The 15,843-nt window shown below is 38.7% G+C and overlaps 2 protein-coding genes across 2 annotated transcripts; one reads left to right on the forward strand and one right to left on the reverse strand.

Annotated features, from left to right (window-relative positions):
- Window positions 1-1,149: 1,149 nt before the first annotated feature.
- On the forward strand, window positions 1,150-7,433 carry LOC122831579 (alpha-1,3-mannosyl-glycoprotein 4-beta-N-acetylglucosaminyltransferase C-like). The gene is made up of 5 exons (XM_044117876.1): window positions 1,150-2,501; window positions 2,773-2,871; window positions 2,986-3,127; window positions 5,699-5,953; window positions 6,045-7,433. The coding sequence occupies exons 2-5, from the start codon at window positions 2,776-2,778 to the stop codon at window positions 6,929-6,931; spliced, it is 1,380 nt and encodes a 459-aa protein (XP_043973811.1). The 5' UTR covers window positions 1,150-2,501; window positions 2,773-2,775; the 3' UTR covers window positions 6,932-7,433.
- A 1,937-nt stretch (window positions 7,434-9,370) lies between these two features.
- cfap126 (cilia and flagella associated protein 126) lies at window positions 9,371-15,667 on the reverse strand. The gene is made up of 5 exons (XM_044117897.1): window positions 15,564-15,667; window positions 15,403-15,465; window positions 15,073-15,144; window positions 14,794-14,982; window positions 9,371-9,687 (listed from the first exon to the last, which is right to left on the reverse strand). Exons 1-5 carry the CDS (start codon window positions 15,588-15,590, stop codon window positions 9,385-9,387), a joined length of 654 nt encoding a protein of 217 aa, XP_043973832.1. The 5' UTR covers window positions 15,591-15,667; the 3' UTR covers window positions 9,371-9,384.
- Between the last annotated feature and the right edge of the window lie 176 nt (window positions 15,668-15,843).

Here is a 15,843-nt window from a genome sequence, read left to right on the forward strand (position 1 = left end):
TCTACAGCATTATATATCTGTGATTTTTGTGCTTTATTTGTCACCATGTATTATTAAAAAACTAGACCTGCACTAAATTTTAAAAAGTCCTACAATATCACAACAATTTCAATTTATTGCTGACAATATCACAATATTAACCACAACAAATCCACATTTTTCTGACTCCTATCTTAGTGCTTCCTGCAGTTTGTGTGACATTTATCACCTGGATGAGTGCAACAATGTCAGCTGTGAACATGCTCACAATTTACTGTACCAAATGGCCCAAATCGCTTTTCAGTTCATAGAAAAATAGAAAACTGAAACTTAGGTTTTCAAAACAAAATATGCTCTCTTCATCACAATTTGAACTCCCTAAGTGTCTTGTTGTTGCATAGACCTCAAGACAAAGTGCAAAATGGTTTAAATCAGGAGTCGGCAGCTTTTATAATCTAGAACCAGTTTTTCCCCTTTTCCCTACAAACAAAATGTGTTTAGAGCCGTAAATCTGAATTAATCCCCTCTTTTTTTATGTACACTTAATGTACAAATCCTTTTTATATTTTATAGTTAAATAACTTTTTTTTATGAATTTTAGGTTTCAAAACAACAATAATAGACATTTTCTTGAGTGAAACATTTCATATATATATATATATGAAAAATAACCAAAAAAAAAAAGCATGTTGCTTGTAGCTAAATGACAAAATTGAGAACTGAACAAGCAAAGAAAAACATCATACCATCAGTGTTGGAATAGTGTGTGAAATTTATGCAACTATTGGATAAAAACATAGAAAATGGTGGAACTAGTTTTTGTCATTTTGTTTTTTAATCTAAACATTAAAGAAATTGTTCAGGCCTTTGCCAAAGAATTGAAAGGCTGCTGAGGACACACAGGGCCCTGCAGGTTTAAGTGCAAGAAAACACAACACTCATCTATGTTTACTTTTAAATCTGCTGTAACGCACTTTGATTAAAACAAATGACAATATATATATATATATATATATATATATATATATATATATATATATATATATAATTTATTTTTAGCAAAGTGATAAAATAAAAAGTAGCTACGATGCAAAATCAACATTTTTGAGCTTTACATCATGTTAGAATGTTATTCCCTCTCACTAAAAACAAATCTGGAGTGCTGCTTTTCGATTCTTTCATACATTTTACACCTCCAACTGAAGTAATGACATGAATGTGTCGCCTAAAGTTAAAGAAATTATATATTGTGCCTGAGAAGGTTTATGGGTTTGTGTCAGCCATAAATTGGTAAAACGTTGATTGGGTGTAAGATCCGAAGACGTGGCGGAAACTAAACAATCGGAGGACGCAGGCTGTTCTCGTGGTTTGCCTAGGATGGAGGCAGAACCCAGGATTTGGATTGGAAATCAGATGCACTGTTGGAGAAGAATACCAACTTCTCCACACATACAAATGTTTTTCTTCTAATGGGTAACTTTAATTTGGAATCTAACGTGACTGTTTTTAAAAGTGCAGTTATATTATTTTTTTTATTTATGCTTTAAACATTTTGTAATTGCTTATAAATAATAAAAACATTACTGGAAAGGACAAAAGTTCAACACCTGAAGATTCTGTATACATCCCTAAAACGGCAATATCTGAACAGCGTTCTTTTTCTTTTCTTTTTATACCCCAAGTTAACACAACAGAGACTTTACGTATAGTCGGAAACACTTCTGAACACAAAAGCTGGGAATGAACAGTGATTAATCCGGGGGAAATGCGGTGTAAGCTAAAGTCAACAAAAGCATAAATGTAGGTCGGAAAGCTGCAGCTGCAGCCTTGTTGTGCCAGGCCTGTCAGGTCTGAGTCCAGCAGAGGGTTTCAGAGAAACCTGCTGTCAAGTCTAAACGCAACAAAATGCTCCTCACAATCTGTTCCAGCACATTAGATTAACACCGGCCTCAAGTTCAATGTACCGCTCTGACAATGCAATATCTTAGTTTTAAAGGGGCAGTATTACGTGTTTTCCGGCCACATAGTATTATTTTATAGCAGAATCAAGTAACTACGTTGCCTTCAGTGGTCATAAAAATGCTCTGTATAACTAATATGACTTAAAATAAATCTCACTGTTATTTAACGTGTTGAAATTGGGCCTCTGTCTCTTTAAAAATTCCTTCTCTTTCTGAAACTCAGACCTTCAGGAAGCCATCATAACGTCTCTCTTTTATTAAACCTTTAGCTGCGTTTTTACCAGGATTTCACTGAGGAGCAGCTCGCATAAACAGCTCAGCAGATGTGTTGTTTCACCAGGTGTTTGCTAATTGCTGCTGGCTAGTCTGAAGGAGCTGAGTGAGGGAGTCGTGGAGGAGGGCTGCTCTGTGAGCCAGAAGCTTGGAAACTGTAGCTCTGAGGAGGAACTGCGTGTCGAAGGCGGTGCTAGGTCCACCCAGGCGTCTTGGACAACTGAATGGTTGCCATGAAGGTTAAAGGATTTCTCAGACTTGCATGAAAGAATCAAAGCAACACTCCTGGTATGTTTTTGATTAAGGAAAAACATTATAACATGATTTAAAGGTCTAAATAGTTGATTTTTGCATAGTACCGCCCCTTTAAGTTAGCTGGAGAACAATCTTTGGAGTTCAGATCTCCAGAAAACAAAGTGAGTTTATCTCAGTCTAGACACACACAGCCCAGTGTTTTCTGTCTGTGAGCCTTCTGAATTATTCATCCTCTCACAGCTAAATTATTTACTGTTGCACTGACTTGGTTTCACCTCAACACAAACGTCGATGTGTTTGACAGGAAATGCGACGGCGTTCCAGAAAGAAGAATGCAGTTCTGGGAGTTCTGCTTCTCGTCACTGTCCTGTACTACTACTATCCGTTCGAATTCCTCCTCACGGTGAGACCCCGAGCTAAGCAACAGGAAATGACACCTGGAAGTGTTTGTTCTCCGTTTTCCTCTCCAGATGTGGTTCCACCGAACAAGCAATCGCTGGTCGTTTGTGTCTTTCAGGGTTTGACTAGATCGCCTCCAAAGCAACTGAGCTGGCAGCTGGAGAGGCTCGTCAGTAAGGAGTCCTGGGCGGAGCAGGGAGGCTATCTGCATCTCAATGTGTCCTATCAGCTGCTGGCAGGAACGCCGTCGACTCAGCAGAGTGAGTTCCTCCCACAGTTGGCAAGTAACTGGTTACATTTACTCAATTACACTTAGTTGAGTAAAATTATGGGGGAAAAAAAATCTTCTTTTAGGAGTATTTTTACTGTGCTGTGCTTTTTACTTTTACTTGAGTAATTATATTATGTGTCACTACTCTGAGTAAAATTCCTGGATCCTCTGAGAATAACTCCACTGAATGAAGAACAAACTTGTTTTAACCAAAACTTCACCCCACACACACACACACACACACCCACACCTGCAGTTCATGTTAAAGTTTTACAAGTTTCACATCGAAAGAATTTGATTTGGTTTTTTTTGCCTGAGTTTATTTTATAGATATGTTATTTATAGGCCTTTAATATCAAAATCTCCACATAACATTGTTGGTCTCAGTAAAAGGTAGTGATCCTGACCCAATAGTCAGGAAGAAACCGCTGCTGACTGACTAAAAATTACACCAAGCCTTCAGCTCACACTGGTCAAGAACACACTGATGAGACGTTTGGAAAATATTCACTGCAAAAACACAAAATCTTACCAAGTATGTTTTTGGTCTAGTTTCTAGTGAAAATATCTTGGTTAACTTGAATTAAGACCAAACAAACTTTTCTGCAAGATATAGGATCAACAGTTCGATCAACAATTCCTCCCTGAGCTGCGTTTTTAATTTTTAGACAATAATTCCTCAGTATTGATAAAAAGTATCAGATTATTTCACTTATAACAGTACATTTTTTCCAAATAATCTATCAAAGGAATTAGTGCTTTTTTCAAACAAGCTCCTATATCTTGTTGAAAAGTTACTTGTAAGTTAGGTTTGTCTTATTTGAAGTGTGCTGAGATATCTGCACTATGAACTGGACCAAAAACCCTGGGTAAGATTTTGTGTTGCTGCAGTGTCTTGAGGACTGAAGAGACAAAAGCTGAATTTAGCTCTTCACAATAAAACAACATACCTGCAGTCAGACATGGTGGTGGGTGAGTGGTGATTGGGGGCTGATTTACTGATTCAGGACCTCGCTCTATTGATGGAACTGTGAATTCATGTCTCGTAAAATGACCGTCTATCAGTTTGTGACCTAAAGCTCATTCACTTGTTTTAAGAAGCAGAACGAAGATGAAGCAAACCACCAAGCCCACCTCTGGATATCTCAGAAAAACCAAAACTAAAGGAAGGTTTTAGAGTGGCCTGGAAAAAGCCCACGGTTAAATCTGATTGAAATTCTATGTCGTGACTGTAAATAGGCCGTCCATGTCCGAAAACTCTGCAATGGGAAGAATGGGCTACAATGGCTCCACAAACACTTGAAGCCAGTTGTTGCTGCTATACAACAAGGTCGGTTAAGATTGGCTCTTCTCTTTTAAAACATAACGTTTTTATTAAGTTAGTATTAATAAACAATCAATTCAGTTGTTTTAGAACAATTAAATGAACTCTAAATGACACCATTAACAAAGTGAGTGTTCTGGCCCTCTAAACCTCATTATAACCCTTATTGTATAAAAACCCATCAGCATCCCTCACCCTCCTCTTCTCTGTAGCAACACACTTTGTAAAAAACAAAAAAACTAAAAAAAAACTGTAAAGCAGATTACAGTCAGCCTCTGTCCATCAACTAATGCCTTTAAAAACACTCCATTATTAAAAATGCATGAAATAAAGCGACAAATCCATTCATGTGTTTTTTCCAATTTAATTACAGCAGTAGTCATTTTAAGTGTATCAATAATTTGAGGGGTTGTGTGTTTTATTAAAAGCAAAAGATGAACATTTATTGGGTTTAGAATATCAGATTATAAAAAGAAGTACCTCATAAACTCCTCTGTCTCACTATTTATAAAACATTATATTAGTCTGCCTAGGATTGTATTCGATAAGTTATAATATTGATACAGACCATTTATTTCAGTAACTCTGGCTTTTATTTATGTTATAATAATTTTCTACTTACAGTTGATGAAAATGATATTTAGAATTACATCAGTCATTAAATTTTTAATAGAGAAATCATGTGAACTTAATGAAAAACGCTGCAGCTGTCTGCATGTCGTGACAGCATGTTACGAGACGGATAATCTGTGAAAAGATCAATCTCCCCAACTCCTCCCAGAGCTGCTATTGCCATTTGAAGAAATGCACAACTACTGACCAAAAACAACCAATCAGAGCCAGGAGGAGGGGCTTAGTGCTGTCAGTCATCCTCATGTACTCACTGCTCAATGTATTAATGGTGGAGGAACAACGTTTTTCCTGTTACAGGAAACCAGTTTATCCGCCATCATCTGTGGCCATGCTAACTTGCCTGAGCATCCATGCTAGTTAGCAGTGTAGCAAAGAGCAGAGGATGTCAATTTTAACTAAAAATGTCCCACATATTATCTATCTTGTACCATACTGTCACGGCATGTTTTAACAAATATGTAAAAATTCAATACATACATTTCATAAAAGTTACATACTGCAGAATTAAAATGTAATAAGTTATTTTCAAAAAGTAAGTTTCAGGACTCATGTTCATCAATATGACTGTATGTAGATTTTCATTCCTGTCTGGATACATTTCAGAGTTCCTGACCATCGGCATGTCGTCAGTCAAGCGGAAGAAGGGCAGCTACCTGGTTCCCACGCTGAAGTCGCTCTTCTCTCAGTCGTCTCCTGAGGAGCGCTCCTCCATGGTGGTGGTGGTGCTGATCGCAGACTTCGACCTTCACTGGGTAGCCAGTACCGTCAGGGAAATCAACTCAACGTTTGCCTCTGACCTGGACCGAGGCCAGCTTTTAGTCATCCACGTGTCCCAGAAGTGGTACCCTCCTCTGACAGGTGCAGCAGATGAATTCCAGCCAGGCAGGAAGCTTGAGTAAAGTTTTTGCCGGTGGTTTATTCATGCAAGTCTCTCTGCTTCTTCTCGAAGGCTTGAAGAGGAACTACAACGACGCTCCCGACCGGGTGTCGTTCCGCTCCAAGCAGAATGTGGATTACTCCTTCTTGATCCACTACAGTGTAGGTCTGGGCCAGTACTACCTCCAGCTGGAAGACGACGTCCTTTCAGCACAGAACTTTCTCACAACGATTCGGAAGCACATTGAGGAGCAAAACGCAAAAAAGGGCACCTGGGCGATGTTGGAGTTTTCAGCCCTTGGTTACATCGGGAAACTCTACAAGTCCTCCGACCTTCCTCTTCTGGCTCGCTTCCTTTTTCTCTTTTACCAAGAAATGCCTTGTGACTGGCTGATGTCTCATTTCCGACAGCTGATGACCCAAAGAGAGACCATCCTCTTTAAACCCTCGCTGTTCCAACACATGGGCACTTTTTCGTCATTCCAGGGAACATACAACAAGCTGAAGGATAAGAACTTTGAAGAGGGGCTTTACACCAATCCCTCAGCTGAAGTTTATTCGAACATTTCCACCTACCAGAAGTACTACCCCAAACTGGCCTGGGCTCCTGGGGAGGGCTACTTCTGGGGACGCTCTCCAGAAAGAGGGGATCATTTGACGGTGGTGTTCCAGGAGCCTGTGGTGGTGACGGGAATACTGGTGGAAACGGGATCAGAAGGAAAGGACCTCCTGGACTCCGGTCAGGTGGAGCTAGGCCAAGACGTACTCACTGCAGCGATAAAGACCTGTAAAACCTTCCAGTCTCTAGGAGCTTTTATGAATGGAAAATTTGAGATGCGAGAGGTAGACAAACTGCGCGGCTCTGCCTCTTCATGTCTGAGGATATCGGTGACAGCCGAGCAGAAAGACTGGGTGATCATTCAGAAAATAAGAATCACGACGACGTCCAGCGCATCCTGACGCCAAACATAGCTGGTTTGTCTGTCTTCCAGCCTGTCTAACATTTGGCTTTCCAGTTGGAGGAAACATGCATCAGTGGAGCTGCTTCCAACCTGGAGATGTTTGACCAAAGCAAATGATGTAGTTATTAGATAAGCCATAGCAGATAAGCAAGCAAATCCATTTGGTCTTTGTTTCTTATTGTGGGACTCTGGAGCATTTTTTGTTATTTTTTTTTTATGCTCCATTTTCCTCTAAACTATGTATTTGTGCCTTTTCACTTGAAGTATAAATCACTTTTGGCAAATGTTTTCTTGCATCACATTTTCTAGAAGGAAACCTGTTCTACCTCACACATCAAATGTGTCATTTTATTGGACCAAGGCTTGTGTACATCAGTCTTTATTTATCTATAAAATCCTCAGCTCTGTCTGCTCGTAATATCTATCAGAGTAACTGCGTTTCCATTGACGATATAACTGCGCAATTTGACATTTCAAAAATAAATTTGCTGCTTCAGAAATACAGGCTTATCACCAATCTTTTTGGTTAATAGAAAACCATTTTTTTGCATCACACAAGTCACATGGTCAATAAGTGGATATCACCATTGGCGGAAACTGCAAAGAAAACAAGAAGTGGTGGGAGGATAAGGCAATGCTCATGTGTAATTTTAGTTGTGTTTCTTATTTAGTAGAAACACTGCAATTGCAAAATTGTCTTGTTTTCAATATTAGTGGAATATTGACTAGGTATTGCGCACATTTCTAATGGAAACACAGCTATTGTCAGGCTATGAATAGTGGGGGGTTTTCCAGACAAATGAACTGTTATCGTTTATCTGAACTGTTTCAAGGCAACTGTTACTGACTTTGTTTCAGATAAATCTATCATTATATCTTCATTTACTGAAGGTTATATCTGCCTGTGCATGTGTGGCAGTCAGTTAAAATTGTTTTCAAAAGTGTGAAAGAACAGAAGATCTTCTAAACCTAATTCCTAATCTGGCATGAGCAGAAATAAATTTTACTCAACAAGTATTTATTTGGTTAAAACTGCAGACGGATACATTTATAAGTCAATAACACAATATGAACTGGTTGGAACGCATGTTTTTGCTCTGATGTTGGTAAAAAAAAAGAAAATAGGACAAAATCTCAGAAAGAGGGAGTCCATCAGTCGCAGCAGTTAATCTGATAATCCCTGCTGTGTCCTGTGAACGTTTACAGTACACACCAGGTACAAAATGGCCTTTGGCTTATCCAGCTGTCATTATTGCAGCTCTCTATTAACATCATTTCAATATGCTAATCCCTTTCCATTGAGCAACTATAATATCGTTTGTCTCCTCACTATGAAACCAGCTTAAGTGAATGGAAAATAGAAGTAGAAATGGGGCAAAAATATATATATATGAAGTTATTCCCCCCCCGCCCCCACCAGGGGGTCTTTTTGTGGGCTCTAGTGTCCCTTATACCACAGTAGGCTGACAGGAAAGGGGGAAGGAGAGGGGGGAAGACATGCGGCAAATGTCGTCGGGTCTAGGAATTGAAATGTCATGATGACACCAGTGTCCTCATGGACCCACTGACTCATGTAAGCATTTTGAGGGTGACATTTAAGGGGTTTTAACGTGTTAACCTGAATTCCACAGCATCTTGATATAAACATCTTTGATCAAAATTCAAATCTTTTGATCAAAACTGAGGCTGACATGCATTATCTGCCAGAGATATGCATGGTGGATGAGTTGGAGGAAAGAACAATCCCTTTTTCTTCTGTTGCGCTCAGTGACGCTGGAACTCATAACGCCAATCAGCTGACAGAACAATGAGACACACAGAGCCGGGACGGCAGCTTCTGTCCAAATCTTAAACATGTTTCATTTGCTTCAAATGTGTTTGTTACTAATAAAACTGCTGAACAGCTTCTGTTATCAGTTTTTACCTTTTAGTTCAAATTCTTCTAGCTAGCGCCTCTCTGGCCTGGGGGCGGGTCCTCTTGTGTTTCCATGGGGACTGATCTGTGAGGCCAAGGCTCGGCTGGAGACCCCAGCTCTGGGGGAGGAGCTTCGGTTAAATAGGCGGTTCTTTGCATGAGCAAACAGTTAGGGAGCCCTGAATGGTCGAGGATTTCACAATCATGCATAAAAGAACCAAAGAACACTCCAGGTATTTTGTTAATGAGGTAGTGAGATTGTGGTATGATGAAAAACCCAAAACATAATTTTTTATAAAGTGACAGTTCAGATTATTTAGAAACCATCAAACATTTGTAGAAGGTTGCCTTTAGATATTAGGTACCAAAAATCTATTAATAATCACACTTTATTTGAAAAAAAAAAAGAGAAACTTTGCAAACAGATTAAGTCAGGTACAGTATCATCACATATTCCCAAAGGTATTGGACTCCAAATGCCTCAATATTCTGCAATAAGTTGTACTCTGACTTCCTGAAAACCATGTTTTATAATGTCACTCTTTATTCATTACAGTTGCCTTGGTGTACCTTATCATTGTGTGGGGTGTTTCCAATATGGACTCCGGTATGTCTTGGGCGTCACTGCCAACTCTACTTGTCACAGGCGGACTCTTTTCAGTTGCACTTGTTGGCTTGTCCTGCTGTGTGGCTTGAAGGTCTTCTTGAGCAGGAGATCCACGCTCACCTCTCTGTGAGCCCTGGCTCCCACTCCCAGCGACGGAGCGGTTCTGAGACTCCGACCGGACTTCAGCTTCTTTAGGCGGGTCAGCAGCCTGCTGAGGTGCATCCTCACTGGTCTGAAAGAGAGTTTACTGAATATTATTCTTGAAAAACAATGGGTTATCAAAGTTAAAAAAGAACAATGGAAGAAGATACCAAAGAAGGCCACACACACACACACACACACACACACGCACACACACACACACACACACACACACACACACACACACACACACACACACACACACACACACACACAACAATTAAAGATAAGGAATTCTTTTGGTTTGTCAGGTTTACAGTTTCACTGCTGCTCTTATTTGCTCAGGTATGAGAACTTATAAAACAAGTTCCTGTTTGCCAACTACACTATTCTTTTTTATACAGAAAAGGATAAAAGCCAGTAGAAAAATTATTGCATTTTTTAACGTGTATTTTCTTTATTTACGTATTTCTTTCACGTTCATTATATACATAGTTCTCAAGTAAACATTTTATGTATATTTTAATTTGGTGTCTGGGAGAAAACCTCAACATAGAAGCAGAGTTTGTGTTAACATTTACGGTGCGTTCAGTTTGACCAAGATCCCAGGAGGAAATACAAGGAGAAATACCCTGATGTTGGAATTCAGATAGGAAAAGTTAGAGATCGTTGAGCAGCTATTTACTGTACAATGTCTGTTTATAACCATTAATGTTTGAAGGCACAACATAGAGACAAATAAGTTGTTATCAGCTTGTATTCCTACTAATATTTACATCCCAAGCAGCCAGTCATACTGGTTCGCTGACGTGGAAGTAAAAAGGTTTCAGTTCTGGCACAACAGACTGAAGGTCCGACTTCGCATAAAAAATCATTTGCATTATTGTCATAAGTCATAGTTGAAGCTGTTTGTCTTTCCAAAAGTAAAAATAGTGGAAATCAAAAAATTACTTAAAATTTGCACAATAATTCGAGAGTTTTTTTTTTTTCTCTTACTCATAGATCATTGAGAAATCAGTGTTTGTGTGAATTTTAGATTTCTGACTTGCTTTTTATGTTCTGCAGGCTACATCTAACGGGAAACACTTTTTTTAAAAAACACACACTTCTTGGCATTTGCTTAGTTTTTGCTTCCTTATTTTGTTAGTTTTATATATATATATTTTCCGCATTAGGCAAATCCCCACAAATGAATTAATTTTTAACTTACATATAGTGTTTTATTTATATGGGATTCAGGGGAAGAATCTAATGTATCACCAGAAGACACAGCGTTTAGTACTTTACATTTTATATTGGTATTAATTTCCCAAGGGGAGAAGGGAAGTTGTTTATTCCCAAAGCTCTCCAAAGTGATTTAATTACTCTACTGGGGCTCGTGTTACTTGGAAAGAAGAAAAAAAGAAAGAAATGTGATTCACTTTTCTCTCAGTTCAAATGTGCACAATCTGCTTCTACAGAAGACACAACATTAGAAATGTATCTTCTTCAAGTCATTACTGAAGAAATGTTCTTAAAATGGTTTTCTTATATTGGTGGCCTGTTATTTAGGGACACAGAAAGCAAATTTTTTTAAAACCAAATCTAGGCCTGAAGATGTACAGTTGTAAAAATAAATTAGGGTACCTCATGAGAGCGGAGTTTCTTTTTAACATTAAAAAACACTGATTTTACCTTCTTTTTTTAAAAAAAGAAAAAAAAGAAAGAAGATTAAAGTAAGAAACTGAAACAAAAAAACCCTGATTGCACATGATTAGAACACTGTTATTGACCTTTTTTGTTTTAACACTTATTTATTTTTAAAGTAGAACAAGTAGAGGACAAAACAACCAATCCAGTTTCGCAGAATACAAGGGAAAATTAAGAAGAGTGTAGTCTGTTAATTAACTCTAGTTATTAACTTTTTATCCCTTTATCTGGGGGAAAGCAGCACCAATACAAATTGCACTCAATGTTCAAAAAGTTTATTGTTTACAATTTCTCTTATCTCTTTAACTACACACTCCCAAAACGTGGATGTGCAGCAGCCTTCCCAAACCGACAATTTTTATCTTTAAATGACCTTCCGAAGGTCAAAGACATCGGGGAACCGTTTCTTAATTCTGAGTGTAAATATCATCAGTTTGGGAAGCTTTGACTTAATTATTTCTGACCCCCTCATATATGTGTGGCATATGGGGTTTTCCACAAATATTTTCTGTGTTTTGCATTCGGATTAGGGAAGACTTCATCAAAACAACCTCACTTTTTTTCTGCATCAGCCCATGCAAGGCCTGCAACTATGATGATGTGTGCAGAGAGCACTTAGCTCTGCTTCCCTTTTTGAAATGAACCGCAAGACTCAGTCAAAGGATGCAGTGCAAATATTTGCAGCAGCAGGAAACGGCAGTGAAAGACAAACCTACTACAACACAGATGGGACTTACATTACTAACCGCTGTGAAATTCAGGCCCACAAGCATATACATATATATTTATTTATTTGTTTTTGAACATCCCAAACAATAGTTATGCTTCTATCCAAATGTGGCTTAAGTTGTTGTGGAAAACCCTGCAGTCTGTGATGCCCTAGCTGACAGGGTGCACACCAAGTCCTTTCAGAATCTCTGACGACTATAAAAGTTGTCTAGTGTACCTCAGAACTCAGCTCAAAAGTGTTCCAGTTACTCTCCAATTACAGTGTACAATAGTGTCACGAACAGAAGAGAGAGAACATCTGTACTACTGCAGGGCAGGGCAGGGCAGTTTCAGAACCATTCAGAGCTGAATTGGGACGGAAACGCCTCATGTTGCTTGGGTTGATAAAAACCTCCGAGGTGAAAACAACCTAAATGACTCACAGTCACAACAAAACGATCAGTGACTCAAGGAACACCTCTGACACTTTCCGTCTGGCAGTCCCCAAGGAAAATCGTCTACTGGCAGAACTTAATCTGTTAGGATTTTTACTTCCTGCATGTGGTAAGTTACATATTCTGGGTCAAACTGGGGGTTAAAAAAACCTTTTGAATGACAGGTGAAACATCTACCAGGAAAAGACAAAAAGCACCATTAATAAGGCACCTGGGGCCACCGAGCCCTGGACGTACATAGAGAAACCTTAAACATGAAAAATGCTGTAATCAATAAATTTGTTATTATTGAGTATTTTTATAGATTTCTAATTGATTTTTTGTAATAATTAAACCAACCACATCTCCTATATGTAGCTTCTCATGATCAGAAATAAAAAAGTCAATATAAAGTTGTCCCAAATTAGCATAAAAGCAAACATCTGGCGGCGATGCCAGAAGGAGTTTGTTCTATAATACTTATATTACAGGACATCTTTTCACATTGATTTTAATTTGGTGGAATGCAGATAAAAACAGCCTTGATTTGATTGATAAAATAATATTTAAACCATAACTGCAATTGTGGAAGTTGTTTTTATGTGGCTATATCATTTATGGTGGGCTGGATTTTGCCTCTGAGCCTTGAGTTTGACACATGTGCTCTAAATGCTTCACCTAGCTAACATTTAGTCCACATGAGATCTAGAGCATGAGGGTATCTTTAGCCACTAACTGGAGTTTAATAATCATTACATATCTTTAAAACAAAGCCTGAAATAATATTTTGCAGTTTTTCTATTTTAGCAAATCAGGACTTAGTCATTGCCTTTAATTTGGAATAATGGATTCGTCTTATGGTCTGGAATATTGGAAGATTCTTTATTTCAGTTCTTTATGGTGGTAAGTCATGCGAAACAAGGAAGGAAAAACTGACATTCACAGATAAGTGTGCTGATGTTCGGACATTACTATGTTATTCCTGCCATAAAATTACAGATTTGTTGGATTAACACACTTGCAGTGTGACCTCAACAGGGGTTTTTACAACGTAGAATTTACGACATGCTGTTTAAATTGTTAAGCAATCTCAGGGACTACTAGCTAACAAGAGGGAATTTTGTGACCATGTAATGCTTTATGTACTCTGTTTTTCTTTTAAATAAAAAGGGTAAAAAAAATGTGTTGGAAGCACTTTGCTGTTCGATTACTCTCCCCCTGCAGTGATTTGGCTAAGGATCACTTCTACACAGTCCAGTACTGTGAGAGTTAACTCAGGTAAGTAACCTGGTCAGGAAGCAGCTGTTCTTTTTACTGCATGTTGCATAGATGTGCAACATAGCAACTCTATTGACACAACCTGAAGCGTCCAAACTGTTACAACAGAAATGACATTTATTAATTTATCTTGATAGGGACACTTTAGAACAGTGATGGAGCTGGGTCTCCACTGGGGGGGGGGAGGGATTGTGAACTAGGATTCAATAGGATTCAATGTAAAAGTACTAAAATATGACAAAAAAATTTATTGAGATAATTTTACTCCTACAGTATTTTTGAAAACAAATATATATAGTTATTATAAATTGCATAGTCCTTAAAGCCACATTTAATTAGGTTCTAAGACATGTTTGTGCATTTGAGGCAGCAACAGATGCGAATATATTCAAACTTTGAGCCTGTTTTGTGGGTTAAAGAGGCTGACAGGTTGTAGAGCCACTGATTTAGAACAATAATAGATACAGAATGTTCAACGATGCAGCAGACTATGAGGTTACCAGGCAACAACATGAACTGTGGTTAGAGGAAGTTGGTGGAAGAGAACCTGGTGAAGGTGAATGTTCACCACTAGAAGCAAGATAGAAGTCATGTGCATGAAAGTGAGGGGGGGAGATAGGTGGGAAAGTGAGTCTGAATGAAGCCTGCAGGCCTCGGTATGTGTCAGAGTAGACACCATGGACATAAAAGGTTCCAGACCAGGAAGCAGAGTCATTACACACCTCTCTGCATCTTTGCCTACTGTTAACCCCTCTGACACAGTGTCTTGCCCACGACCAAAATAAATAGATTAAAAACGAAATGTAAAAGCAGCAAATCACGAACACCTCATGAAAATCAATTTTAACACAGCACATAAAATTTACTTTGGTTTGGCTTGATTTATGAGATTCAGACTGATTCATTCTGGCTGCAGCAAGATTGTTAGTAAATTGTTACGATTTTCACATTCCTCAAAATGCTGGATGAGGAAAGAGTAGGGATCTTGATCGCTACAAGATGGAGGGAGGTAATCTGTTGTGGAGATCCTTCAGTAAGGGAACTGAAAGGAGGAGGTGAACCTATCAAAGTGTTTGTGTGGACCTGACCTGCTTGTCAACATCTGTGTTTCTGCTGCCTCTGCCTGATTGGGATTTCCCCTCCTCCGGTGGGCAGATTCCCCACAACTTGAGTCTCCTGAGACCATCCTTTGACCGGGCAGTTGGGTTGATGTGGTTGGCTGGGATACGAGTAGGCAAATCCCAAGTGCCCTTAAAATCTGGCCAGGTTACGCCTTTCTGCAAACCGCATTAGAGACATGCAGAATGGTTCCAATAAGAGACTGCCTCAAATAAAAACAGAACAAGTCAATAGTTTAGTGCGCAGACCTTCACCGTTGGGAGCAGATGACCCCTGCTGTTCACAATGAAGGAAGTGTGACCCACATGAGCACTGGGTCGCTGCAAACAGGGAAACCCACAACATCGTCACCTTCCGAAAATAATATTTTTCTTTTATTCCTTTCTTTCTTTCTTTTTCTTTTTTTTGGCAACACCACTTTTTGGCGATATAAATACATGAATGAATAAAGAAAAATCACCACCTCATTTTTGCCAAAAGACACTTTTAGGAAATGATTACCTATACCTTTACTTTAGTAAGGCGACGATATCTACAGATAATCATAGCAGGAACAGGCTGTTGATTTCCATAACTACCTCTTTAAAGCCTTTAGATGTGCACCAGTTCTGCAGCCTCTTGGATCCGAAGGTGCCCTCATACTTTTATTTAAAAAAAATATATATATATATAAGAAATTACTTTACGAAGTTAGAAAAACAATATGTAATTTCTTGCCGTTTACACGAAGTGAGTTTACCTGGTTGGCTGAGTAATTGGAAGACATTGCTACATCTGCTAACGTCCGAATCTGTTGTGTTATGACTGGTCGCTTAGCAACTCTGTTTCGCCTGAATGCTGCTGAAAAGAAAACTACGGAAACCATCTAGGACAAGGGAGATTTTATCATTGTTATTTTTGTACTACCCCTTAAACGGGCCCTCAATAAATTTGCATATAGCCTACGCTTATTTCTCTCATATAGTCAGAGAGATGACAATACATATTAGTTTAAAATGTCACATATGTACAACGTTAAG

The sequence above is a fragment of the Gambusia affinis genome, linkage group LG01 (assembly GCF_019740435.1).
Source record: "Gambusia affinis linkage group LG01, SWU_Gaff_1.0, whole genome shotgun sequence".
Lineage (NCBI taxonomy): Eukaryota > Metazoa > Chordata > Actinopteri > Cyprinodontiformes > Poeciliidae > Gambusia > Gambusia affinis.